Source organism: Falco peregrinus, chromosome 4, assembly GCF_023634155.1.
Source record: "Falco peregrinus isolate bFalPer1 chromosome 4, bFalPer1.pri, whole genome shotgun sequence".
In the NCBI taxonomy this organism is placed as follows: domain Eukaryota; kingdom Metazoa; phylum Chordata; class Aves; order Falconiformes; family Falconidae; genus Falco; species Falco peregrinus.
In genome coordinates, this window is record NC_073724.1 from 909,816 (window position 1) to 935,068 (window position 25,253).

Genomic DNA, 25,253 nt, shown 5'->3' on the forward strand with positions numbered 1-25,253 from the left:
CCCAGGAAGCAAAACAAGTGTTTCATAAATTCTTCTCTTTTGTGACCAACCCGAGTTTGGGAAGCACGCGAAGCCCTTCCAGGGGGAGGTGGATGCTCTGTTCCTCCAGCTGGAGAAAGGGCTGGTTGCCTGCCTGTGTCTCAGGCACGCACCCTAAGCTGGGAACAGGCATGGTGATTTAATATCCTAACTTTGGAATAAGGTAAAAAGAATACGATGAAAATGAAGGAAGGTCCAGGCTTGACTGGATGTAGCAGCACTGTTGGCCTCTTGCTGACCACCGGTACAAAAGGTGCTTTGTTGTTTCTCTAGTCTCTGGCTGTTTTATAGAATATTCTGTGCATGCACTTCTCTGCGGTTACTTTAATGCACACTGCAGTGGTCCTCATAGAAGTGCAGAACCCTTTCAGGGCTTCCGGGATGCTAATTGGAATTTTTGACATTGGAGACACTAATCATTACTTAGAATCACTTTTAAGTCATCTTAAGTATGGACGGAAGTGAGGAATCCCAGGAAGTGATTTTTGCTCCACGGCCAAAACAAACTCATCAAAGCAGTGGTAAATATATGAGGTGATTACAATTATCAGTTTCATTGCCGATTTAGCTTAGTCTAACTGAAAACTCTTCTGCAACAGAATGATACCCATTAGGTAGGAATTAATGCCATTACATGAGATGCATTCTGCCATCCAAAAAAAAAATTGCAAAAGAAGTCACAGCCTGGGAAAAGGGAGCAGCTGCCATAGAGGCTGGATTTCTGGAACACTGCTTACAAAGAGGTGGTCCTTCTGGAAAATAGTGATTGCCTTTTTCTCTGTACTTATTACATCACCCAACCTGCAAAGACATCTGCTTGCCAGATGCGTAAGGGTATTGCTGGAGCACTATCTATCTGATAGTGAAAGTGTTGCTTTGTACGAGAAAGGAGGGATTGATGGAGCTGCCTGAGAAGATAACTGAGGGGGGGAAAGTGCCAAAGAGAAATGTACTGTGTACCTAAGTTTTGATCTTTACATGGAGTTAATTTCATCCAAAAAAGTTCCCAAAGCTTTTGCTTTGGGATCATGAAAAGCAGAAATCTTAAATTAGGGGCCCGGGGTGGGCTGGGTTTCTCTCAGAATGTAGCTCAGGTCCCAGCCAGCCGGTGGGGACAGTGGCACCTCGGCCCAGCAGCCGGGCTGGCAGCGCAAGAGCTTGGTGCTGGCTGGGGGAAGGGTCAGGGGGCTTCTGGTGCAGCTGAAACAGCTTCAGGTCCTGATTATCGCCACTTCCCGGCAAACGCCTCGAAGGAGGGTTCCTCCATGTGTCGGACTGGAGGATGTCACCGGTGCTCTCTGCGGTGCAGAATGCGGTGCCTTTCATTGCGCGGGGAATGGTGCAGTGATGTCCCTCACGCTGCCTGCTACAGCACGGCATTTGCAGACAAAACCGCGGCTTCACCCTTTCCGTTTTATTTTTAGCCGTTCTCCTTTGGGATGCAGAGCTCTGCCGTGCACTCCCGCGACATTACAGCACCTACAGCCACGGGCGCCTGTCTGCGCGGGGGGCACCGGGTGGGAACAACGGGAAATGCCCCGGCGCTGCGGCGTGCCGCGCTCCCGGGAGGACTGTGTGTCAGGTCCGCCCGGGACAGCGGAGTCGCGGCCCCGCCGCCGAGCGAGCCCCGCCGAGCCCCCAGGGCCGACCCCCGCCGCCGGCCCGGCTGCCTTCCCGGGGCAGCGAGGCGGGGGGCGGGCAGCGCCGGCCCGCCGGACCCCGCTTTCCCCAGCCCCTTTCATTGGGCTCTGCCCCGGGTCCTCCCCGGCCGGGCGGGGCCGAGACCGACCGCCCCCCGCGGGGCCGCCCGGGGAACATCTGGGCGGCCGCGGCGCAAACATCTGGGCGGCCGCGGCGCATCCCTGGCGGGCGCGGCTGGAGGGTCCCGCGGGCGGGGGTCGCCCGGGCCAGCAGCGGAGCCCCGCGGCGGGGCGAGGGACGGCGGCGGCGCGGTAAGGGCAACGCGGCTCGGCAGCCCCGGCCGGAGGGGCGGGGGGGGGTGGGGTGGTATCCCCGGGCGAAAGATCCGCAGCGGCCCCCGTGAGCCTTCCGCGGGTCCGGCCCCGCGCAGGGAGCGCGGCCGCGGCTCCCCCCGCGCAGCCCGGCTGTGGCACCGCGCAGCCTGCGCGCCCGCGCAGCGCCGACCCCGCCAACGGGGCTTTGGCGGCGGTTCGGTACCGTGGAGCGGAGCGGGATGAAGCGTCAGGGTGTGAGCGAAACGTTCGGTCTAGGTTTAAGTTTCTGGCGTGATTTCTCTTTCCCTCCCTCCTCCTCGGGTGTCCAGAAGGGGGGCGCACGTCGAACTGGCATTTCCAGCAAAACCAAGGGAATTCAATGTGGCCATGGCCACCTACTGTATTGGGGGGAGCCCTGAGGGTGGGCTATCTCAGCCTCTCTGTTCTACTGCAAAACAGAATAACCCTTGGAAAAACACTTTCAAGGGCTGGCATATGTTACATTTTGTTTCAACTTCTCAGTTGTGAATTGTATTCTGCTCCCCTAAGAACACTAATACTGAACGTGGTATCCAACATTTCATTGTCTTTCTGATACGTGGCTTTCTGAAGTTTCAGAGCTTAGGAACCAAAGTACTTCAAACAAAGTATGCTTAATTTTTAAGCTGGATATTTGATGATTACATTACATACCTAGGAATTGCGATTTCTCCAGTCTGTGTAACTTTGCACCACCTTACATTACCGTTTCTGTAGACCTCTTTAAGTTACGGCATGTGTTCTACTGCAAGTCACCTTTTAATTGGTAAAAGGGAGCGATTCCAATAGCCATTTTAGACGCAAATTCACCACTGACTCTGGAGTTGCCTTTCTGAGGTTCGCTCAGATGCCTTTTGCCACTTTCCACGGTTGCTTATGTGGGCTTTCCCTGTATTCTTTGCTCTACAGATGGAGCTGGGTAAACCAAACAGATTTTTCTCAGTTGTGGAAAGTGTGGGTAGAAATAACTGCTGGGGAGGAAAAGTCAAACGAACCATGAGGAGTGGCTTGAATAATTATGCCTGTGTTTAGGCAGACTGCTCTCTGTTTACTCTTTCTTACATATCGAATCTGTCTGGAAATACCATTTTGGTCTGTACTGCTAACAGCCAGTGCAGCAGGACAAAAATGGGCCCCTTGTTTCCAGCCTGAAGACTATGCGAATCCAGGCTTCTCCCTGCGAGAACTCTTGTCAACTGGCTCCTACTGTATTTCTTAGATGTGACCAAACATACTCATGCTCACTTGCCGTTGGCAGCAGCAGTCATTTTGATCGTCTCTCCCTAGCTATGAGCAAGGCAAATTCCTAAACCTAAGGATTATAAATAATTAAACTTTTGTTTTTAAAATACCTTCTTTTTTAGTACAGTGCCAGTCTACTGCAGTACTCCTGTCTTACCACATAGCATGAGCCAGACCTTGAGTTCTGGCACTGCTTTTTGCTCCAGAAGATAAAAAAGAGACCCTTCTAATCATTTTACGTCTAAATCAGGGCCTGCTATAACATTTTAATGCTATCTGAGCAACATTCCTAATATTCTTGCTAAAGACCTTGCACTTGAGATATTTCTGAGGTACAGAGTGTAGCATCTGTAATGGCAGTGGGTTTGGAAGAGTATACAGCCCCTTGTTACAGCTGCTGCTCTGATTGAATTACAAAACTCCTACTCTGTTGCGTTACTCTTGCTCCCTACATTAGTTCTGTTGTCTGAGGGGCAGCAGGAACCAAAGCCGCTGCTACTGTAGCCCTGCGTTATGGAGGACTCTTCATTTTCTGCTAATCTTGCCTTAGCACTAGCCGATGCCCATTTAGTGAGTATGAGGTGGTACCGTGAGGAGGAACTGTACCTGTTTCTCTGATGCATTTTGATTTTTCTGGCTGGGTTAGCTCTCAGCCAGCCATTTCTCCCGGCTGTTATCAATGTTACAGACTGCTTTGCCAGGGCTTCCATTTGTTCATTAGTGTTTCTCTTTCATTTCCCCTCCACACAGCCTTCTGCTGTTGAGAATGTTTCCCCCAAGCGATAGTTGGTAGTGGCAGTGCATTTGGTCACCCTTGTGACAAGCACACCAAGCACCCTGGTCTTGACAGGCAAGACGGTAAAGAAAACTCCCAGGTACAAAGGCAAGTCAGCCAAGGCAAAGCTCTAGGTGCAAATCCCAGCTGTTATGTTGCATGGCTTTGTGGAAATCACAAAGCTTTTAATCTTTCTTTTTCTTCTTATCACAACACAATGTTGCAAGCCCCAAGCATTCATATCATTGGTTATGGCATCCAAATCCATGAGACTTAGACATTTATTCTGAATCACTTTGCCATCTAAGAGCCCGGAGGGCTCACACTACCTGACTGCACTCCTCCATAGACAGGCACAATGGCTGTCTTAATGCATCATTTAATTTCAGAAAGCCGAGGTTCCAGAACAAGTGCCTGGATCTCAGCAGGAACAGACAGCAGAATGCAGCACCATGTCCCAGTAGAACCCGATATTCTGGACACATGTGCCCCTGGTTTCCAGTCTCCTCCCTAGCAGGGGACAGGAGAAGTTCAGCTCTTGCAAGTGTCGCCTGCTTGTTGCCCAGGTGTGAGCTGTTATGAGCATCGCATTGGGTAACTGAGCCTGTTGGCAATTTTTTGGTAAGAAAACTCAGTCCTTCCTATGAACGCCATCAAGGACTTATTGATGCTCTTGCATTTGTTGAGATGTGCTCCCTTCCTGTTTTTGTCATCTTGAGACTATGCTTAGGATGAAAGCTTAGTGGTATGCACAGCATAGCATGACACTTCTGCTTACCGTATTTTATTAGTGTTTGGTGGTTCTCTAAAGTAGTGTCTTCTTTGTAATATTCCAGGTTCTCATTCACAGGCTTTGGTCACCGCGATATCTGGTACTGCACATAACGATGAGAAATCTTAATGCCTTTTCTGCACAGTCACTGGTAGTTAGGGTAAGGGAGCAACCCTTGAGACCAAAGAATTATAAATCATGCTCAGGTCAGCAAGCCCTGTCCTTCATACCTGAAGATCTGTCCTCCAAGAACAGAATTCCTCACTTTTGTCTTTCAGACCTGGCTTCCTTGCAGGTGGAAAATACTATTTTAGACCACATAGCGTTTTCTCAGTAGACCCATCCCCTTTTTTTTTTGATTGTGCCTTCTTGCCTTCAAGAAGCATTTGGAAATGTAAATAACGATGGCAGCAACTTCTAAGAGCCTGTAAGGAACTCTCTAAGTGTCAAATGCAGGTTCTGTCACAGCCCAGGTGGTCATCAGCATTTATTACAAATGTCTGTCGTAGTCTAGTGGCCCTGTGAACTTTGCTTCCCTATGACAGCCTTCCACTGAAGCCCTGACACTACTGTTGAGACACCATAGGAGGAGGTCCATAGAGGGGGTACCAACAGAAACTGAACCGTATTTCATTTTGTTTCCTCTCCAGAGCAGGGCTCTGATCTCAAAACCATCAGTAGGTATATCAGACTTTGGCTCCCTTGGCATTTTCCTGGCCTGTCGCTCAGGAAGCAGGGAATGTATAGGTAAGCACACCTGGGACTAGAAGGAGGAGCTAGGGATTATACCCCACAAAACCGGTTTTTGTAGGTTATCCAAGGAACAATCTTCTTACTGGCAGCGTGACCTCTGCTTGACCACGGACCTTCAGGAGCACCTTGTGTCCCTCGGGGGTTGTTCATTGAAGTGACTCCAACAGTGTTAAAGATGATAAAAGGAACTGACTTTATAAAGAGAGAGCATATAGGAATTTCACCAGCTCGCCCAATTCAGGTTAAAATCAGGAAGCTGAGCCCAGCACCGGGTGGGCTGGAGTGGGGAGCTGGTGTGGGGTGAGAGCGAGGAGCTCCCGCAGCGCATCCTCCCACTGCCACGAATCCTCCCACCACTGTGCATCCTCCCACTGTGCCGCGTCCTGCAGCGCTCAGCTGCTGCCGCACACAGCCAAACACCTGCCACAGCGTGCCAAACTGCCAGGAGCCCAGCATCGGCAGCACCGCACTGGGAAGGAAGTCCTGGGCTGTGGCCCTGTGCGGGGACAGGGCTGTGACCCTTTGGGGACAGAGGGCTGTGGCCCTCTGTGGGGATGGGCATGCTGGGCTGCGGGGGGACGGCGGGAGGCCACCCCACAGCAGGCTGTGGCTACTGCCGGCTGCAGTGGGCAGGGGCAGCTGCGGGGCCTGAAGCCAGGCGTGCTGGCGTGGCAGGCAGCGCTCGTACTGGCACTGGTTTACTCACGTTCCCGTGCTGTTTCACCCTTTAGTTCCAGCAGTGGTAGGAAATACCAGGGTTTATGACCAATAAAGAAACCATGAATCTTTTGCAGGAAAAAATGACTTTTATGTAGCCCATGCAGCTACAAGATTTAATTTTGTATGTGTATGTTCTTGAACTTGCAGTGATCTGATAAAAGGCTCCAAACTGGCAGTCCTGAAGACCAAAACTTCCATCTCCACACAGTGGCAGCTGCTCTGGTACTGGGAGCCAATGGTGCAGTTGTTGTGGAGTGTTTGTTGTCCCTGGACAATCCCTGGAGATACCCTGCTCGGCTCTGGGAGCAGAAACAGAGTCAGCAGATGCACGGAGAAAGGGGGAAGCAAGCCAGAAACTGAGGGTCATGAGAGATGAAAAAACACAGCAAGGAGCACTGTCATGGTTTAACCCGGCCAGCAACCAACCACGCAGCCACTTGCTCACTCCCCCTTAGTGATGGGGAGGAGAATTGGGAAGGAATGTAAAAGTCAAGGGTTGAGATAAGAACGATTTAATAATTTAAACAGAATAAAGGGGTAAGAACAACAATAATAACAATAATAATAATAACATGGAAAGGTGGGGATAAAAGAGTAAAGCAAAAGGTGTGCATGCAAGCAAAGCAAAGCAGAGCAAAGCAGAGCAAAGCGAAGCAAAGCAAAGCAGGGAATTCATTCCCCACTCCCCACGGGCAGGCAGGTGTCCAGCCACCCCCGGGGCAGCAGAGCTCCATCACCTGTAACGGTTACTTGGGAAGACAAATGCCATAACGCCAAATGTCCCCCCACTTCCTTCTTCTTCCCCTAGTTTATATACTCGGCATGATGTCATCTGGTATGGAATAGCCCTTTGGCCAGCTTGGGGCAGCTGTCCTGGCTGTGTCCCCTCCCAGTGTCCTGTGTCCCCCCAGCCCTCTGGCTGGCAGGGTCCAAGGAACTGAAAAGTCCTTGATTTAGTATAAACATCACCCAGCAACAACTAAAACCATCAGTGTGCTGTCAACATTGTTCTCACATCAGAGCCAAAACACAGCACTGTACTAACTACTAAGAAGAAAAGTAACTCCATCCCAGCTGAAACTAGGACAAGCACTGGTTGTCAGAGGGCTGGGAAGGACAAGTACCTGGAAAGGAGGAGCTGCTGACAGATGCAAGGCACTGACAAACCAGAGCAGTTCAGGTTGTGGGCCCAGACTCAGCACTGGGAGGCTGTGCCTTTGAGTCCCTCCTTTTAACGCCACTATATAGATTTCTGGTCATTACCTCTTGGGGAGTTTTGGTTTTCATCCCTGTGTTGTAGGCCTGAAGATTTTATCAGGGGTTGAATTCTTCACTTACAGGCTTCAGAGCTGCCTGTTCATGACATTACCTGAAAATCCTTCTCTCTCACACCCTTAAGCCAAGAATATCGAGGCTGTACTCTCATTTTTTAGCATTTCAAGGAGTCTTGACTCCTGCTTTCATTAGTACACACAGCACTTCATTCCAGTTTCATTGTGGGGGAGCTATAGGTGCCGGCTGAGTATTTCCTTAACACCAGAGCAGTGATCTCATCTGGAAACATGGGGCTGTAGTTGCTGAAACACTTTCAGTCATGACATGAAATCGGTGCTGTATTTAGTGAACAAAGTAGTTACAGCAGACATGGCTTTCCAGAGCAGCATGGCTCTCCGTGATGGGTACCATTTAATGGCTGCAGGATAAAGGGCATTTGCCTTGTGGATGCATCTTTAAGTGCAAGTAGGAAACTTTGGTTACTGAAGTGAACTTGTTGGTGATTTTCTTTGTCTTAGATGCATTCCAGTTTGCTGGATTCCAGTTTTTGGTAAAAGCTGTATGATCACAGCTTGTGCACTGATTAGAAAGCGTATACAAATGTGGTGTTTCCTCCTCTTATCTGGGTGCATTATTCTCACTGACATCATGATAGATTCTTGCAAAATAAACATTTTGTATCAAATATTAAACTCCACATCACTGTTGCCTAATCTAGCCTATGAGAGGAAAATAACACTTCGGTTTCACCATTGCAGTAAATTTGCTAATGTTTAATCTTTGGGTTAAACTTTTGTTACCATATGGTTCTGCAGCAGAAATGAAGGCACTCCAGCACGGTGAGTTTGTGGCCTTGTAACGTGTCATTTCTGGAAAACCCCCACATTTCTGGTTGACAGTTCTCTCAAGTGCAGGGCTTGATAAACACAGGAAATTGCAAGGCAGGCTGCTGGGAGAGGAGCGGGGAAGGGAGCTGTGCCGCAGGGCTGGCTGACTCGGTGGCTGCTGGCCCCACCGGTGCAGGGTGCGCTGCCTAGACCCTGCCATTTCTTAGAGGGAAAAGGGGAAAAGGGGAGACCGATCTGGTCCTGCAAGCAGCGATTGAGAACCTGTCTGAATAAGCAGCTGGTACAGCTAGTCTCTCCATACCACTCACCATCCTGCCTTAGTCCCCACATGGGTGGCCTTGAGAGATCAGGAGTCAAACTGGAAATGCTATGAAACATCCCTCCCAAAAAAGTCAGAGGATGTTTAAATCAACCATGTAAGTCTGTCTGTTGCCTGCCTTTCATGCTTCTGCTGGTGTAAGTAAGATAATTTTCAGGCTAAAAAGACAGCTTTCAGTCCTCACAAAAACACAGACCTTTTCTCGAATGCTCACTTAGAAACTGCCTTTCTCCACCGCCTCCTTTGCCAGCAGGTCCCTCTATTCCCTTCTGACCCTAAGAAGTAAGGTGCAGCCTGAACCGAGGGATGAACATCCCAGGCACACAAAGCATTACTGCTGCAGAGGGAACTTGCAGGCAACCATCAACAACCTATATTTGGTCAGCAAAGTTTGAGTGTAAAACACTTTTGCAATACTGTGCAGCTTTCTAATTGCTGGAAAAGCCCAAATCATGCAGGCAGAGCTTTCTGTGACTATCGCAAGGCAAACCGTGCCGGGAGTTTTCACGTGTGGAAAGAAAAAAGCATCTCCCATTCACAAGTAGCTGTAAATTATTCTCATTCCTTATTCCAATTGGCTGCAGAAACATTACGTGGTACTTAAAATTTATAAACTACTTCAATTATAGAGTTTATTGCCATAATTGTGCCCAATTACCTTTTTCTACAGTTCCCCTGTGACCATGGGCCCCTGGGCAGGGTTGCCAGGATGGGGGTCCAGGGTGAGGCTGGTTGGGGCAGTTAAAGCCTATGGGTGCCCTTGAACCCTGACAGAGCCTCCCCTCCTGGCATGCCCCACACCTCCCAAAAGTGGGGTTTCAAGGAGTACTTGCTGGGGAAAGCCCACGTCTGGGCTGGAGCATGCACCTCGTCTGGCTCCTGGGCACGCTCCTTGCGGGGGTGGTGGTGGGGAACTTCCCCTCAGCCAGAGTCCAAAATTCGCTTTGCCAGAGTCCAAAATTTGCTGGTGCCCTGCCTGCTGTGGCGCCATGGCTGGTGGTGGTGGGAGAGTCCTGGGTGGTGAGATGTGGAAAGCTGAGTGAGCCTGCCGGGGGTGCTGGGGCACGCACTGCTGGGAGCGGGGGCGCCTCCGTCAGCAATGGGCAGGGGTCTGTGTGCACTTGCTGGAAAGCCAAACCCTGCAGGCACCAGCACCTTGGCTTTGCCTGGCAGCGTCAGGAGCAGGGTCTGGGCAGGGCTGAGGTTCGCAAGCAGGTCAGCGGCTGCAGGGACGCATGCGGCACCTGGTGTGGTGGCTTTGGGGGGCAGCGGAGGGAGCGTGGGCAGCCCTGGCATGGCTGAACCCAAACCTCATGGCACCAGCTGTGGGGCAGCCTCCAGGTTTTCTCTGCTTGCGTCTCTGGCAGATGATGTACTCTAGGGAAGGTGGTGGGCAGCAAGGAAGGTTTGCTGCTAAGAACACGGCTGCAGCTCTGCCAGCACCCCTGGCCCTGAAATCACTGAATAAAAGAGGGTCTGGGATTTGCAGGTCTTGCAACATCAGCCCTCTAGTGATTTGCTTACTAGCTTATGAAATAAAGCTTTGTAAAAAAAACCAAACTGTCAAATTTATTAAGTATTGTCGTAACATGCTGATGCCATCTTTTATCCAATAAATAGCACCTCGGCTACCGAAACTGGCTGGCTCCCAATCCGTGCAGGAGAGCTGGCAGGAGCCACACAGGGGGATGCCAAAGCACAGCACAGAAAGGCAGCAGCCTGCAGTCCTGCCCCCCTCTGCTCTCACCTCCTGTCGCACCCCTGCCTCACACCTCCTACACACCCCCGATCCCGCAGGGCAGGCTCCGCTTACCCTCACACATCCTTATGTGGTACCAAGCCCCACCATGCGATGCCCCCTGCTTCGCTTGCAGGCAAAACTGTCACATCAAAACCGTAGGTGGTGGCAGTTGGCTTCTAGCCTGGTCGAAATAAACTCTTAAGCCTGATAAGAGAAAATTCATGAATTGGGAAGTTTAATCAGTTTAAGGTGAGCTCTGTCGTGACGTTTTCAAGTTTACTAAGGAGTTAAAGTATAATTCATACAACTCCTTTCTGAAGCCAACTGTATTGGGAGTGAGTGTTCTGAAGGTCTGCCACGACAGCTGGCTGGCGGACTGCACTGCCTCTTTCCAGAGAAATTCTGCAGATAACCCCCAACATCTTTGAATGAACTCAAACTGAAGTTTACACTCTGTAAAACTAATAATATGTGATTGTATTGTTTATAGCAACCCCCCCCCCAATTTTCCTGGTTGTGTTTGGTTTATATTTGACATGCAGCACTAGCTGCTGTGTCAGTCCTTTGCTTTTCTTCTTTTCCCTTGTGTTGAAAGGTAAAAAATAGTTTTAAGCAGAGTATCTCAATGGATTACTCCGATGTAGGGCAGAAAAGTCCTGCAGTGATTAGAGCTCTAGGTAACCCAGGTGTGATTTTACAGTAATTTGAGAATTGCCTTTGAAGTTTTGTGTACTGTGCACTACAAATGACATTAACATGCTGTTCTTCACCTGGCTCTTACTGCGGCTGTACTCTCACAGAGGGAGGCGTTTCATAGGGTTAATTCACCTTTTCAATCCAGTATCTTGCTTTGATATGGGGTGCAGGGTAAACCGTTCCATTTGGAGTGCTCTGTACCCACCATGAATGACGAGATATGTCATGAATATGTTTTTTCTAATGAATGGTGTTCAATGAGATCAGACACAGGGTGAGGAAAGGCTGCCCCCCACTCCTCCCCTCTTCCTTTCATTCAGAGGAGGGAAAAACCCAACGTGTCTGAAAAGACAGCAGTGCCTTTCAGGCCAGCAGGTTTTAGAAGAACCAGAAATCAAGGCTTTTAAAGCAAAAGAAGTGTTTCAAAGTTTAAAGCAAAGTTTAGGCGACTGCCTAAAACTTCAGTCTCTGTTAGTGCTGCCCTTTTCTGATGCAAACAAGGGTGCAGTGAGTACTGGCAGTGAGGCACGAGACTCTTTGAATTAAAGGTGTCCCAAAATGAGGTACCTCTTCTGTGAGATCGGGGGCTGGATCCGACCTGTGGGGCTGAGCTCTGCAACACACCACTGAAAGCCCAACTGCGCTGGAGGCTGCTGGAGAGCGAGCAGGGCTTTCCCCAGCTGCAGATAAAGCGCACAGGCATCGGCCCAGCAGGGTGTCATGGGTGGCGGGGGAGGCAGGGGAAGGGTCTCCCAGGCCTTGGACCCCTGGCTGCCACCTCCTCCTCCTGTGGTGCCTAGCCGGCCCCGGGCTGGGGGATGCTCAGCCCAGGAGCAGGATGATGGCACCACTAACTGTGCTGCACCCCAGGGGGGTCAGAGCTCAGTTCAGGTTGCTGGGGGGAGAGGTGGAGGTGCTCAGCACCATGCTGGTGGTGGGGTGCCTGTGCTGCCTGGCGGGCCTGCTGCTGCTCCCTGCTCTCGTGGCTTTTGCTGCTGTGACCCTGGCGGCCACCAGCCCCCAGGCAAGGCAAAGGCCCCCACGGCAGCGGGGCACGGCACCCCAGCTTTTCTTCCCAATGGGAGACAAGTGGCATGCAGGAGCCCTTCTCCAGAGAGAAGATGCCCCAGATGGAGCCCTTCACGTGCCATGAGAGTGCACAAAGGCATCCCTGGCTGGCCCTGTGGCTGCCCCATGGCTGGTGGGTGCTGCTGCCCCACGGCACCCTCACACCCTCACGCTTGCCGCCAGGCCAGGTCTCCATGGGCAGGTGCAAGCCCCAGTGGCACCTGCAGGGATGCGCCAGGAGCCGGCTGGCTTGAGCAGCCAGCATCTCTGGTACTTCGGTAATCCTGCCCTAGAAACTAGCCAAGGGGAGCTTTATCCAGGCAAAGCTTTCAGAGCCCACTGCTGTCCTCCTGCAGCCCTTACACAGTGGGAAAGATCACCTCTGGGAGCAGAGGGGTGGTCAGCAGGGGCAGGATCCTCTTCAGCATCCCTGTTTCAATCACAGCCTGCCTCGTGCTACACATGAACTGTCTTTTTTTTTTTTTTTTTTTTTCTCTCTCTTTTCTGGCTATGTAGGTCATCTCTCCTCATGCAGTTGGGTAATAGTCTTATGGCAGCTTCAGGACCTGTGCATGTGGAAAAGTTTCTCTTCCAAAAAAACAAATAAATTCATGCTTTCAGTGGAGTTTAGCCTCCAGAAATAGGAGAGGGTTCATGCTACATGACTAGACAGCATTACGTGAACTATCTGCAAGTACTCCATGGCCCACAAGCCACAGTTTAAAACTTCTTATGCAGAGCTGACCATAGGAAATACTTACTGACAAGAAAAATATACCAAAGCCTCCATGTTCTATTCATAACTGGATGGCTCCAGTGTAGTGCGGTGATAGGATTTTTAAGCCAGAAATGCCAGTAACAGAAAGTACAGGTTGCCAGCGCTTCTGAAGTGGTTCTTCTTGATTATTGCCTGTGCAAAGTTTTAGTGTGCCTTTGGGTCACGACGCAAAACAACTCAGTTTACAATAACCTAAAGAAAAATGGCAGTTTAACGTTAGAACTGTCATTTTAATGAAGAAGCTATCGGAGCTAAGTTAACTCTTCTAAAATCTGGGACAATGACCCAGAATTACTAGGCTTTATTAGTGGCACTGCTTCTAAATGACTGTATAACACTGTCCAACTAATTGCCTTATCACGCAGTGCACTTGATAATATGGGTCTAGTTGCGGGTACATAATTCACCTCAAGTATTGAGAATGACTTGATGTTTGTAAATCATAATGAGACATCTGGATTGAAATACAAAATACAATTTATTAGTGAATAGTCAGCCATGGGAACTGCATGCAATTAATTTTTCCTTCAGCTGGGTATTGACTTGATTTCTGTTTGTGGAGTAAAGAAACAAAAACCTGTCTAAAGGTGAATTGTGAATATTCATGTTCTCTCTTTTGCTAGTACCACTTCAGCAGCATGACATAGTGCACTATGGCTTTTTTTCTCTCTACGTGCTGACAGCCAGCTCTGTGTTTCAGGCCAGCTGCTTTGCAGTTGGGTCTCTCACTCTTGTTCTGCAAAGCTGTGAAACTGGGGAAACTGGCTGGGTCTTTGGAACAACCAGGGGAGGTAAGCACCCAAATTTATTTTTAAATAAGGTGTGAGTACTTAATTCAGGGACACCCTTTTGACCTGTGCAAGGAGATACTTTGAAATCATAACCCACAGAATTCCCCGACTATTTCCATAATCAATCTGCATTTGTTTCACCCTCAGGTATTGCCTAGCAGAAGACCATGGGCAATTTCAAAGGGCATGCCCTCCCTGGAAGCTTTTTCCTTCTTTTTGGCTTGTGGTGGTCAGTGAAGTATCCACTGAAGTATGCCTGTCGAAAAAACAAGAACATTTGCTACCTTGGTTCCAGGGCAGGATTTCAGCGCCTGGAGTTTGTTGAAGGGATCATCAAAGCTGTCTTTGCCCTCATTGGTAAGTAAGGTGGACTTGGGGCAGGCAGCAAAAAGTCTGTGCCTTTTAACACTTCTTTTTTAAAAAAAATATTTGTTCTCTGATGAAATATATCTCACAAAATATTGCATTTTGTTATTTTGTCCTTTAAACATGATGAATCTAAGAGCTAGTGGTTTCCATCCATAGCGCTCTTCTGGAGCTTCTTTGATGCCTCCTGACTACTGCACAGCTGGTCCATCGGAGTGTCCATGTGATGTGCACTCCTTCAGGGAGAGAGATGAGGGGTTTGGGCAAGGGGCTCTCACCTGAAGCCTGGGAGCACCAGACTGCGGGGACACTGATCTGCTGTTTCAAATCCAGCTATCTCAGATATTGGCAGCCTCCACTGAGCTGCTGATAAAATATGTAAATGCAGATGCTTCTTCATTGCTGTCACTCAAAAGTGAAAATATGCACAAAGAAAGACTGAACTCCATCTTATTGCTGCAGGACTGTTGCAATGGGGTTGGGGATGTTGCTTCTCTGCTGCTGTGGACTGGCCTGAGCACAAGCCCACGGGGGTGGTTTAGGGAGCTGTGCAGCTGGCTGCAAGCGCCTAGTTCTTGTTCTCATTCCAGCATGCTGTATGTTAGCCCTTTACCTTTACAGGGTAAGTGAGCTAAATAACAGGGGACCTGGGGAGCTCAGCAGATGTGGCTCTCAAGTTGAAAAGGATCTTATTTTTAAGTATTTTTAGATTCTTAGATTCTATCTATCCACTCTTCCTCAGTTGCTCAGAGTTGCCTGGTTTCTAACCAAGGTGCAGGCTGTGCTGAAGTCTTGTTCTTGCTTTTCTTTCCTCTCCAGGATGTATCAGTTAGGATACATCAACGCTGAAGTGATGCTGTGCATACAGCTTACTCTTTGATGTGCCTTGAAGAATTATCAAACCCTGAATAAAGGTGTTCATTTTGAGGTGTGAGTGGGGACATCTTTCCTACAAATCTGTCGGTGTCTAGAAGTAGTTGGGCAGCTAAAACAGTCATCTGGTGTTTTTATTTTCACCTTGAAACAAAAAGCTATTATTTTAATGTATGGTCATTTCTTCCAGTCAAAAACATGGACCAGAAAGCCTGGCTAGGACAAACAATAAAAGCAGCAGCAGGAGTAAACTGTTCTGTTTCTGTGTTAGGAAAACTTGAAATTAAGATGGGAAAACACTGCATTTGCTCTGCAGCATGTCTACTTAGCAGGACACTGACCCACGTTTTATAAACAATATAATTAACTTTAATGTTTTGAAAGCATAATGTATTTTAAATCCTTCCCAAACTTCATTGATCATATAAAGTATCTAAAAGCAGCTTTCCCCTTGCTGGAGTACTGCAGCTAGCTAGCAAGACACCGAGGGGCCAAGGTAAGGGAGGTGGTGGAGCAGCAATCCAAATACTAACTTGATATACGCTCTCATGGGACCTTTAATAGATTGGCACAGGGGACGGATTGCTTTTTATGGCTTTGCAGGAAACGTCCCCTTTGAATTCAGAGTCTGAACTCTGCCACCTTGCACATCACAAGGGACTGAAATAGTAAATCTCTCTTTTGGGGACTTCAGCATGTGTTATACTCATGTTTGAACCACTGGGAAAGGCAGCTGAAAAATTCAGTCAGACAATAGCAATTGTTTTTTGGTTGGTTTTTTTTTTTTAAAAAAAAAAACAAACCAGCATAGAATAGCTGTCTCCATTTTCATGGCTGGAAACTGCAAGATGCAAACAGTCCCACCAGGAGTGGAGCTGCAGCCTGGTTTCCTCTGGCTTTCTCCTCTCTGGACTGTATGAAGCTTAATACATGCTTGAGTTCACTCTGTGGTCTTTCCTTCAGCAAAGCAGCTTATTTCATCTCTCCACTGCCTATTTTCTTGGAAAAAAAATGTATTAAATTAATATCTTTGAGGCCTCCATGCATTTTCACTTGAGTTTGGACAAGATGTTAAAAACTTAGTTGGGAATGACTGAAATGGACAGGAGGGAGCAAAACATAGTGACCACCCAGAGCAATCCTCAGGCAGCCAGACTAAACCCCAAATTGCCTGGTGCTATGCTGCGTGGGGATATACCGTTGCCTTATGTAAAGACTTAACATCAGTCTGTACCTAAGGGACCAGGACAAATGGTTGCACTTCTCGTTTCATGCACAGGAATGGTGGCTGAGCAGTTTGCTCCTGATGGACCACATCTGAAGTTGTATAATTATGAGGAAAAACACTGGGATCACTTAATGAACTGGCAGCATGCCACCATGTACCTCTTCTACGGCATTTCGGGGTTGGTTGACATCGTGGCTCACGGGACCAGTGCACTGCCAGTGGCCACGGACAGGATGATGCTGTCCTTAGCAGTGTTTATTGAAGGTCAGTTTACCTCTCCCTGCAGAGGTGCGTGTGAAGCTTGCAGAGGGGTATCGGTCTTTGGTCTGGGAAGGTCAAATCAGCATTAGAGAATGAGCCTGTGGGAGCTGGTGTTTAGTGCCCTGAAATGTGTGGAAAAGGTCCGTCTTGGCCCTGCTTACACTGCTGAGGGCTCATCTGCACTGCAGCCCAGAGCACCATCACACATTGTAGAGGTGCACGTGTGCTCTCCTAGCTGGCTCAGACAGCAGCAGAGATGTTGTGTAAATAGCAGCACAGGCCGGTTTTGGGTAAGTGCTCAGTAGCTTCAACATACGCACTGACACGGGACATAGCTTGTTAGCTGAAGTGCCTTTACCTGCACAGCAGTGGCACCTTGGCACTGCACGGGGACATGCTCAGTTTATGGTTTCTGTACGCACAGTATATCTCATAGTATCCCTCTTGTTACATTGCAGAGACAGATGAATTAGACTTTTTGTTAACGTGTTTTAATCGAAAGGTGACAGAGCTGTGGCTTCCCATGCAGTTTCCTGGTCTGAGCTCGAGAGTGGGAGTACAAAGTATGTAGGCATTGGTCTTACAGAACTACTCTCAGTTCAGCTGAGAGGGTGATGTTGGCAGAGAAATGTCAAAGGCTCACTGTTTTCTAAAAGCAGATGCAGGGACATTACAAGGGAAGAAAATATCTTAAACCGATCACTTAATTTATTCCAGGTTTTCTCTTTTGCTACCATCTTCATGGGAGAGCCATGCTGGATGTTCATGTTCATCAGTTACTGCTGTTCGCTGTCTTTGGAGCTGCCATCTGCGTATTTCTGGAAGTTTTCTTCCGTGGCAGTATCGTGCTAGAGATGCTCCGTACAAGCCTCTGCATATTACAAGGCAGCTGGTTCTGGCAGGTAGGTCACTCTTCTGCCTTAGGAATTTCTTCTTTCACCAAAAGTAAGTCATTTACCCCTCTGCAGAGGTTTCACAGGTGATAAAATACATCCTTTCAGCACAGACCTCAAAGGACTCATAGAAGACAATACACTCTTAATGTCCCTTTAAAGAGAGCGAAGTATTTCTCACATACATTTTACACAAGAAGCAGCAGCCATTTTACTTTTAATGCCTTTTATTTGAATCAGTACAAAAGCTAAAGTGGTTTTCTTGAGCTGTCCCTCGCTACAGTCACTGGCCATTCTCCAACCCCAGCCCGCTGGCAGGGGCTGGAGGCAGCCGTGTGTGCTGCCCTTTGCGGAGTCTCCCGAGTGCTGCCCGTGGGGTCCCTGGCAGGCGCGGCCGAGCCCTCATTGCCATTGCCGGGCTCAGAAGGTATTTAAGCTCCTGATCCGCGTTAAGAGGTTGAGGGATGTAAAGCCTCCTGCTTTTCCAGTGCTCTGGAAACTGAGCAGAGGTAGCAGCCAAAACTTTACTGTTTCAGGGATGTGGGTCCCCTCAGAACTTTTCAAAATGCAGCTTCCACACCCCCACTCACCTGTGATTCCATCCAGTTAATAGATGTTTGGCAGCGACACTTGCTCTGCTGTCAGACGAAGAGAGAACGTCTGAACCGCTGCGATCCTGTAACAAAGAAGCAGGAGTGCTAGTGCTGGTGTGTGTTTCATCTTATAGAGGAGAACTGAGGTCACTCAGTGATTTGTCTTTCCGGCATGTCTAGACTGGTTTCCCTTTTTTATATGCTGGCCAGACAGGATGAATAAAAACGTTTGCTGTTCCTTAGGAGAACTGGACACTCAGCACCAAATCAAATATTTAAATACTTGCTCTGGCAAGGTGACAGACCTCTGAAACGGCAGTGTTTTTCTATAAGTGAACCTGAGAACCTGGTGCTGCAACATTTGCTGTTTTATTTTCTTGTTTGTAAACTTTTCTTTGGTGATTCAAGAAGCTTTACATAAGAGGAATTAGATGCAACCATTTATTCTTTGTTGTCTGCCTAGTCTAATTTTAGAACAAGTTATTTCTTTAGCTCTGGAGACAATGTAGTTTCTGTTTCAAAGTAAGAAACTGAAGAACTAAAAATACAAGAGATTTAAGTGTGGCTTTTTTCACACCCACATCAGACTTCAACCGTATGTGGGACTGAAAACCACGTACTGGCTGCAGCATGACAGGCTTGTAAAAGGCAAAGGGACTTTCTTTCTGCATCATCAACACCCTCATTCATTGAATTCTCTGCATGGAAATGCAAAATGCACCCCTCCCCTCCTCCTTCCTCTCCTCTTCTTCCCAGCACCTAAATCCTCAGCTAAGCTGCTGAGTGACAGCTTTGGGCAGCACTGGGCAGCCAGAGGGACTGGTGCTTGTCACGCAGACCTTGGTGTAGCCACAGGGCTGCCAGTTTCCCAGCTTATGCATTAATACAAATTTGATCTTTCCCAGCTCTGAATAAACAAATCAGCTATGTATTTCACATGAGCCTATAGCCTGGGGAGAGAGAGCTCCATTTGTATGTGATTTCAAACCCTGACCTTTCTCTGGATGGCCCAGAAGAGACAGACTTATGGTTTGCCTTTATTTATTAATTTATTATTCATCTTCCGAACAGTGTAAGGCACTCCCAGGCGCCGTTGGGAAGAAGTGAGTCAGTGCAGATGGCCAGGCAGGTGTTCTGGTTGGCGACGCGGTCGTGGTGCAGATGGTTGCAGGGCTGAGCACCAGCCCCTGCCCTTACAGGATGCAGCTGTGGCTGCGGCACTCCGGGCAGGGTCCTTAGTTCTCTGGGCATGAGCAGGGGGCTCTGGGACCGTCTCTGCATCTTCAAAGGCATTTCTGCAGAGAACCGTGTAAAATGATCCATCGCATCTGAGTGTGGCTGTAAAATTTGGTTTTAATAGTAACCACAGAAATAATCAGCACTAGAAGAAAATGAAACATCTGCCGTGTGATGGCGTAGCAGAACACACGCTACAGCATAGGATACGCATCAAATGGCATGCGCTAAATATCTTTTATTTTATTGTAGATCGGCTTTGTGCTTTATCCTCCAAATGGGAGCCCAGAGTGGAATCAGACGGATCATACTAATATGATGTTCCTGACCATGTGCTATTGCTGGCATTATGCCTTTGCTTTTCTTATACTTGCAGTGAATTACACAATCGTCAGCTGGTAAGTGACTTGAAACACTAAAATGTTGGAGATACTGTCTAACAGGAGCTTTATTTTAGAAGACTTTCACTGCCAAATCAAAGGGTTTGTAGAAAGTGATTGTCTTGCAAGGTAAAATTGAAATAGATGTGATCAATGAAGACAACATGACTCATTGCTTCAGTAGAATGGTGAAAAGCATTCATAATGTACAGTTCTGAGAGCATAATGCTTCTGACATAAAATGAGCTTTTTTTGATAGTCTTCCCCATTTGTAAGTGCCTATAAAGTTAGAAGCATGAGAGGCTTTTTTTTCCCTACAGCCTCTTCTCAGTGCTCATCTCTACTAATTCCAATGGCTTAGTCAGCAGGCTTCGTGACTTATCTTTGGGGATTATGGGACAGGTTCCATTGCTAGCAATTTCCTGTGATCAGACAAAATTTCTTTTTCACTAGCCAGTTTCATCACCTAATTTCTAAAGTTAGCCCTTTTCCTTGCAGCCCCATGCTAATTCTGACAAAATTCCAACTGCGGTGTCAACTTGGCTGTAAAAATGGGCCTGATCCTGCCATGTGTGATCACCTTCTGCCTGCAGGACCCTACCAAGCCTTGGCCTGCACTGTCCTAAACATGCTTCTCACCCCTTGACTTTACCCCTACCATTCTAATTAGCCCTATCTAATCATGCTTCAGTCCTACGTGGTCCTTGCAGCCTTGCTTTGCACCAAGGTGCCAGTTCTGCGTGGCTCTCAGTCCGAAAGGCACCAACGCTCAGGGCTGGGTAGCTCTGCTGTGTAACGGATGGCAGCTGTAGGGAAGGTGACAGCAACCCTTACATCCCCTCTGATCTGGGGGCAGCGGCTGCAGCATCAGGCAAGGCTCCCAGGGTGAGCAGGGCACACTGCGCAGGTCCTCCGTGGGGAGGCTGGCCAGGCTCGCTCTTCTTCACAGCTTGACAGTACTCTTCTGAGCGAATGCAGCTGTTGGCCTTGTGCCTGCATAACACTGAACTTTCTAGATGGCACGCTGAGGTTTGCTTAGGGTGTACGCTCTTAGCTGTGTTCACAGGAGCAAGCTCCTACAAGCAGTATGTTCAGGCGGCATCGCCAAAGGCAGCACCTACGGGTGCCATGGCACAGGCTTGCCCTGCACAGCAGCCGCTCGAGCTAACACACAGGTATCTACCACCAAGGCCCATAGTTAAATTCTGCCCAGATTCTGCTTGAAGTCACTATGCCCTCTTTACTATGTCTTCCACAGTGGCCCACCACGAGCTTTCACAGATCAGTCATCCTAAGTCCCTGGTGAAACACAGGAGTTGAGCAGGTTTCTACCATGTGAAAATGGCCAGATGAGCTGTTGAGTTACTGTTGTCAACTCTCTTTTTTGTTGTTTCCAGGGCGGTTCGCTCAAAGGTTAAGCAGTCCCAGTCCATGGAAATGGGATTACTGAAAACATCTGAACGAGATCAGGAGTCAGAAGATGAAATTTAGTATGAATGTGGCTTGAGTAGTTTACCCACTCTACCATTAGGCTAACTGATACCTCATTTCTAGGTTTCTTTGCCATCTTACTCATTCTTTACTACAACTCGTTACGCAAATATCATCCCCTGTATACTGTCTACATCTACACAGTTACATCTTTATTTTGTGGAGGGCAAGCTTGGTACCAATTTGTGATGGCTGCACTAGTACCTTGCTTATCACAGGCTTCAAAGAAAACCAGGCTAATATTAGACAGATGTGGCTGGATGAGGTGGCATGCTGAAGGCTGTGTGTTTGCTGCATTAAAAGCTAAGCAAAACATTTTCCAGCTGCCGCTGAATGGACGACTTTCCATAATTAGGGTGTCCAAATAAGAGTGTTTGTTGCCCTGCAAGTAACTGTGCATAAGTAACTGTGCAGACCTGGAAAACAGTAGAATAAGATAAAAATTCAGAGTCTTATGGCTGTCGCGTAAAAACTTCAAGCCTTTGCTTGTGGCTTTATGTTAAATGGAAAGAACTACTCGGTGCAAACCTGTTCAGTGTTTCCCTGAAGAGCGTGTAGTGTGTTCACTCCCACAGAGCTATGAGCTTGGTGGGAGAGGCAAAGAGGTGAATGATGATGAAAAGCCACTGGAGTTACTCATGTCATGCCTAGACGGTCCTGCTCCTTGGACTGAAGGGCAGTGGCAGTGACTCTGCTTTCCCTCAGCACCTGGAGCAGCTTCTTTTCCAGAAAGGCTGAATGTTGTCCAGTGGGGCAGCACCCAGCCACAAAGCCAGCTTCTTTCCCAAAGTTATTTCCCTTCCTTTGTTGGAATTTGGTGGATTTCTGCAGGTTTTATAGCAGAGACGTGACTGGACCCTGCACCTGGGCCAGGAGTGGGCAGTGCTGGTCTGTGGGCAGGAAGGGATGGATTTGCATCCTTTTCCCTGTGCCACCCCTCAAGCGCCAGGAAGCCTGCACAGCACTGCACAGTGAGCTGTTGGAGGGCAGATGTTGCCTTCATGGTAGCTCCGTGCCCAGCTACCCACCAGTCAGTGAATTAAAAAATAATATTGTTTTTAATTGCATTTATTTTCTGCACCAAAGCTGGCGTCTTGATCTCATGAAAAGCAGGGTGCTCTCCCCAGTGCTTAGCATCACTTGGGATGCGTGCCAGCCTCAGCAAAAGGGAAATAACTGACACGTGACAAAAGACATCAGAAAACAATGCTGTTTATGAGGACACTGCCCCCAAAGGGCAGACTTTTGAAACATCACTCTGGGCATCACTGGCTCTAAAGGAGTCTTTCGAAAGACTGTTCCCGGCAGCTCGTGGCACAGCAGCACCTACGCTGTTTTCCAGAGGCCTGAGCATGGGCTGGTGCTGGGAGCATGGGCCGTGCTGCGTATCCACCACTGGTACGGTGGCATTTCTGGGCAAGAGCCCCTTCCCTTCAAGACTCCTCCTAAAAATGTTATTTTCTAAATATTTTCAGAAACAGGCTAGTGCAAGGCAACAAATTCTGTTTAAATAGTGCCAGATCATGAGGTTTGGTTCTGCAGAAGTGTGTTTCTTCTATTATTCAAATATTTCCAGATGCTCCCAAGGGAATGCAGAGCTGGACTCTGGTAGATGAATGAGAGTTGTAGAATCTGGTCCCTCCACTTTTGAGTTTCCTTTATATTTTTTCAGTGTGAACCAGAAAAATGAGTGGCATGAAATTGCTAACTGCAGTAAGAGGATTGCTTAAAAAGTTAGATAATAAAACTATAGCTCAAAGGGATCCCAGGACTCCAGGAAAAAAGAAAAAAAGGCTTTTTCTAAAGCTGTTTTATCTTTGATGAAATATAAACATTCCTTTCATTTTTAAGATCTACTTTTTATCTCCCTTTTGTCAAGGAGCACCTTCCTTAGCTGCATATGCTGTTAATGCTGAATTTTAGCCTGCCAGGTTTGGCAATGCCTTTCCAAAATCAGTGATGTCATTTATTCTGAAGGAGATCTTCAGAAAGTACTTTGCTTCTCATAGGCAGGAACAATGCATGTTTCTTCACTACTTTTCTTGACAAGTATATTTAATACTGTACAAATACTAAGGTGCTGTATGTCTAAAGTGACAACCTAAGCAGGAAGAAAAGCATGATGAACTGGCTTAGCTTTCATATGTCTTCTCAGAAGACTTCAGTTTGTCATTTCTTAAATTATTTTAGATCTTTGTCAACTATTGTGAAATGACACTTGTAATCGGGTGCCAGATTATCCAGATGAATTTACTTTGGAAAGCAGGAATAGTTGGCTCACATACATTTCTGTGTTTACAAACGTAAAATGGGAAACTGCAGATTGCTAGCCAAAGATCAGCACTTTTCTTAATAATTGTTTGCCCTTCTTCCATGCCTTTCTCTGAAGCATCTTGGAAATTTTGCAAACATTACTGAAGCCTGTCTCAGGACATTCTGTAAGCTAAGTATTGGTATGGCATTTTGGTAGCTTCGCATCTCAGCTTTACAGTTCTCTCACTGTAAATTCTGAATTAATTGATATTTACTCTGCTCTGCAAATCTAAGACTTGAGTTTCATTACTGTAGTTCCATTAAGATCATATTTTCTGCTGGCGTAAGCCAGAAAGAAGATCCACAGCTTTGCTGAGGAGCTTGCCCTGTTAACTGCAACAGGGACGCAGCGGCCAAATGCAGTATGTCACTACACCCGGCAACAATCCTGACTTCATTGCACCACATTACTCCTGTCTCTAAATGGCTGGGATTTTTTAAAGGGCATAGGTTTTTTCCTGTTAGAATGGCTGGGGTACAAAGCTTCTGCAGTGCTGGGCAGTGAAGATGGTGGTGAAGAAGGAGAACTTGGGGATTATATAAAAGTCTGCCGCAATAAGCCAAAATCAGTTAACGAAGTGAGCCTCAAGGGATTCGATAACCGGAGTGAGCTGTGAACATGGAGGGTGCTTAGCAAACTCTCCTTTTGAAGAAACTGCTTTTTCAGAAACCAGAAGTGCCAGTCCTCCAGTGCCATGGGCAGGAGAGTGGCTGCCTGCTGCGGTCCCTCCTGTGGCCACCCCAGCCTGGTGGCCCTGGCTCTGTCCTTACCTCCATCCAGCTGGGGACGCAGGTCTGCGCCTTTCCTTGGGAGAACACCTGGGCAGGACTGGCCTGCAGAGTGGTATCACCTGGATCTCCCTCTGCCTCCCTGCTGTGAATCTCCTGTACACCAGCAGAGAACTGGACAAGTAAGCCCATCAGGTGCACCTGCTGGTTTTTGGACAGCCACGTTTAGCACAGATACAGTGAAAGAAGCCTGGCCTGGGGGCTAACGCAGTTTGTGACCCAGAACTGTAGGGCAGGCTTCTTGCAAAAACTCTGTCTTTGCATAAGAGAAGGTGGCATTGCATTATTAAGCTCGAAGAAATGCAAGGAAAAAGAGGTCTTGAAGCCTCAAGGCAACAGCAGTCTCTTGGATTTAATGTTTAATACTTACAGTACACAAAGAGTGAGTGTCATAGTTTTGTGCCTGATGTGGTTTTGGTGCCACAAAGGAAAGAAACACCCTGTTTCAGAGTGGGGTTTTGCCTTGCAGAACACCTGACCCATTCTTCTCGAGCACTGTTCAAAAGAGACACCTGGGAACAGCAGCAGAAGGCACCTGTGATGATGACAAAGGTACAACCTTCAGCATTTAACTGGCAACAGATTTTTCTTGAGTTGAATGGGTCTGACAAGTTTACAAATGCCACTCAGAAAAAGGTAGCTGCTCTCAAGAAAATTTAACTTATTGTTAAATATCAGTGCCTTTGAACAACCATATGGTAGTTTATAATAGACAAGATATGCTTGTAATTTTATTTAAATAAAATGGATTTATTCATATGTCTGTCGTGTTTTCATGGGAAAAAATGTAGCAGTTTATGGGGCAGGATGGGTGGGACAGGTAGGTTACTCTCACAGCCCACCCAGCCATCTGAATGAGTGGGACTTGAATTCAGGAAAGGTCAGTGCTGCCTGTTGAATTCCCTTGATTCTACTGTTTAATTGTCATTTACAAAACAGGTGAAAACAAGTCTTTTTGAGGTCTGGGCAGTAGTTTCACAGATCCACGACAGCCAAATGTTATGGAAAAAGGAGGTCCC

At 47.8% G+C, this 25,253-nt stretch overlaps 1 protein-coding gene across 3 annotated transcripts; it reads left to right on the plus strand.

The window, feature by feature from the left end:
* The first annotated feature begins 1,843 nt into the window (after positions 1 to 1,843).
* On the plus strand, positions 1,844 to 24,993 carry TMEM45A (transmembrane protein 45A). 3 transcript variants are annotated; one of them, XM_055803047.1, is made up of 6 exons: positions 1,844 to 1,991; positions 13,959 to 14,168; positions 16,330 to 16,542; positions 17,257 to 17,441; positions 19,514 to 19,659; positions 21,039 to 24,993. In XM_055803047.1, the coding sequence occupies exons 2-6, from the start codon at positions 13,979 to 13,981 to the stop codon at positions 21,130 to 21,132; spliced, it is 828 nt and encodes a 275-aa protein (XP_055659022.1). In that variant the 5' UTR covers positions 1,844 to 1,991; positions 13,959 to 13,978; the 3' UTR covers positions 21,133 to 24,993. The 3 variants fall into 3 exon arrangements, with proteins under 3 accessions (XP_055659022.1, XP_055659023.1, XP_005237531.1); XM_055803048.1 differs by having other exon boundaries at positions 24,704 to 24,993; XM_005237474.3 differs by lacking the exon at positions 1,844 to 1,991 and having other exon boundaries at positions 13,957 to 14,168.
* The last annotated feature ends 260 nt before the right edge of the window (positions 24,994 to 25,253 follow it).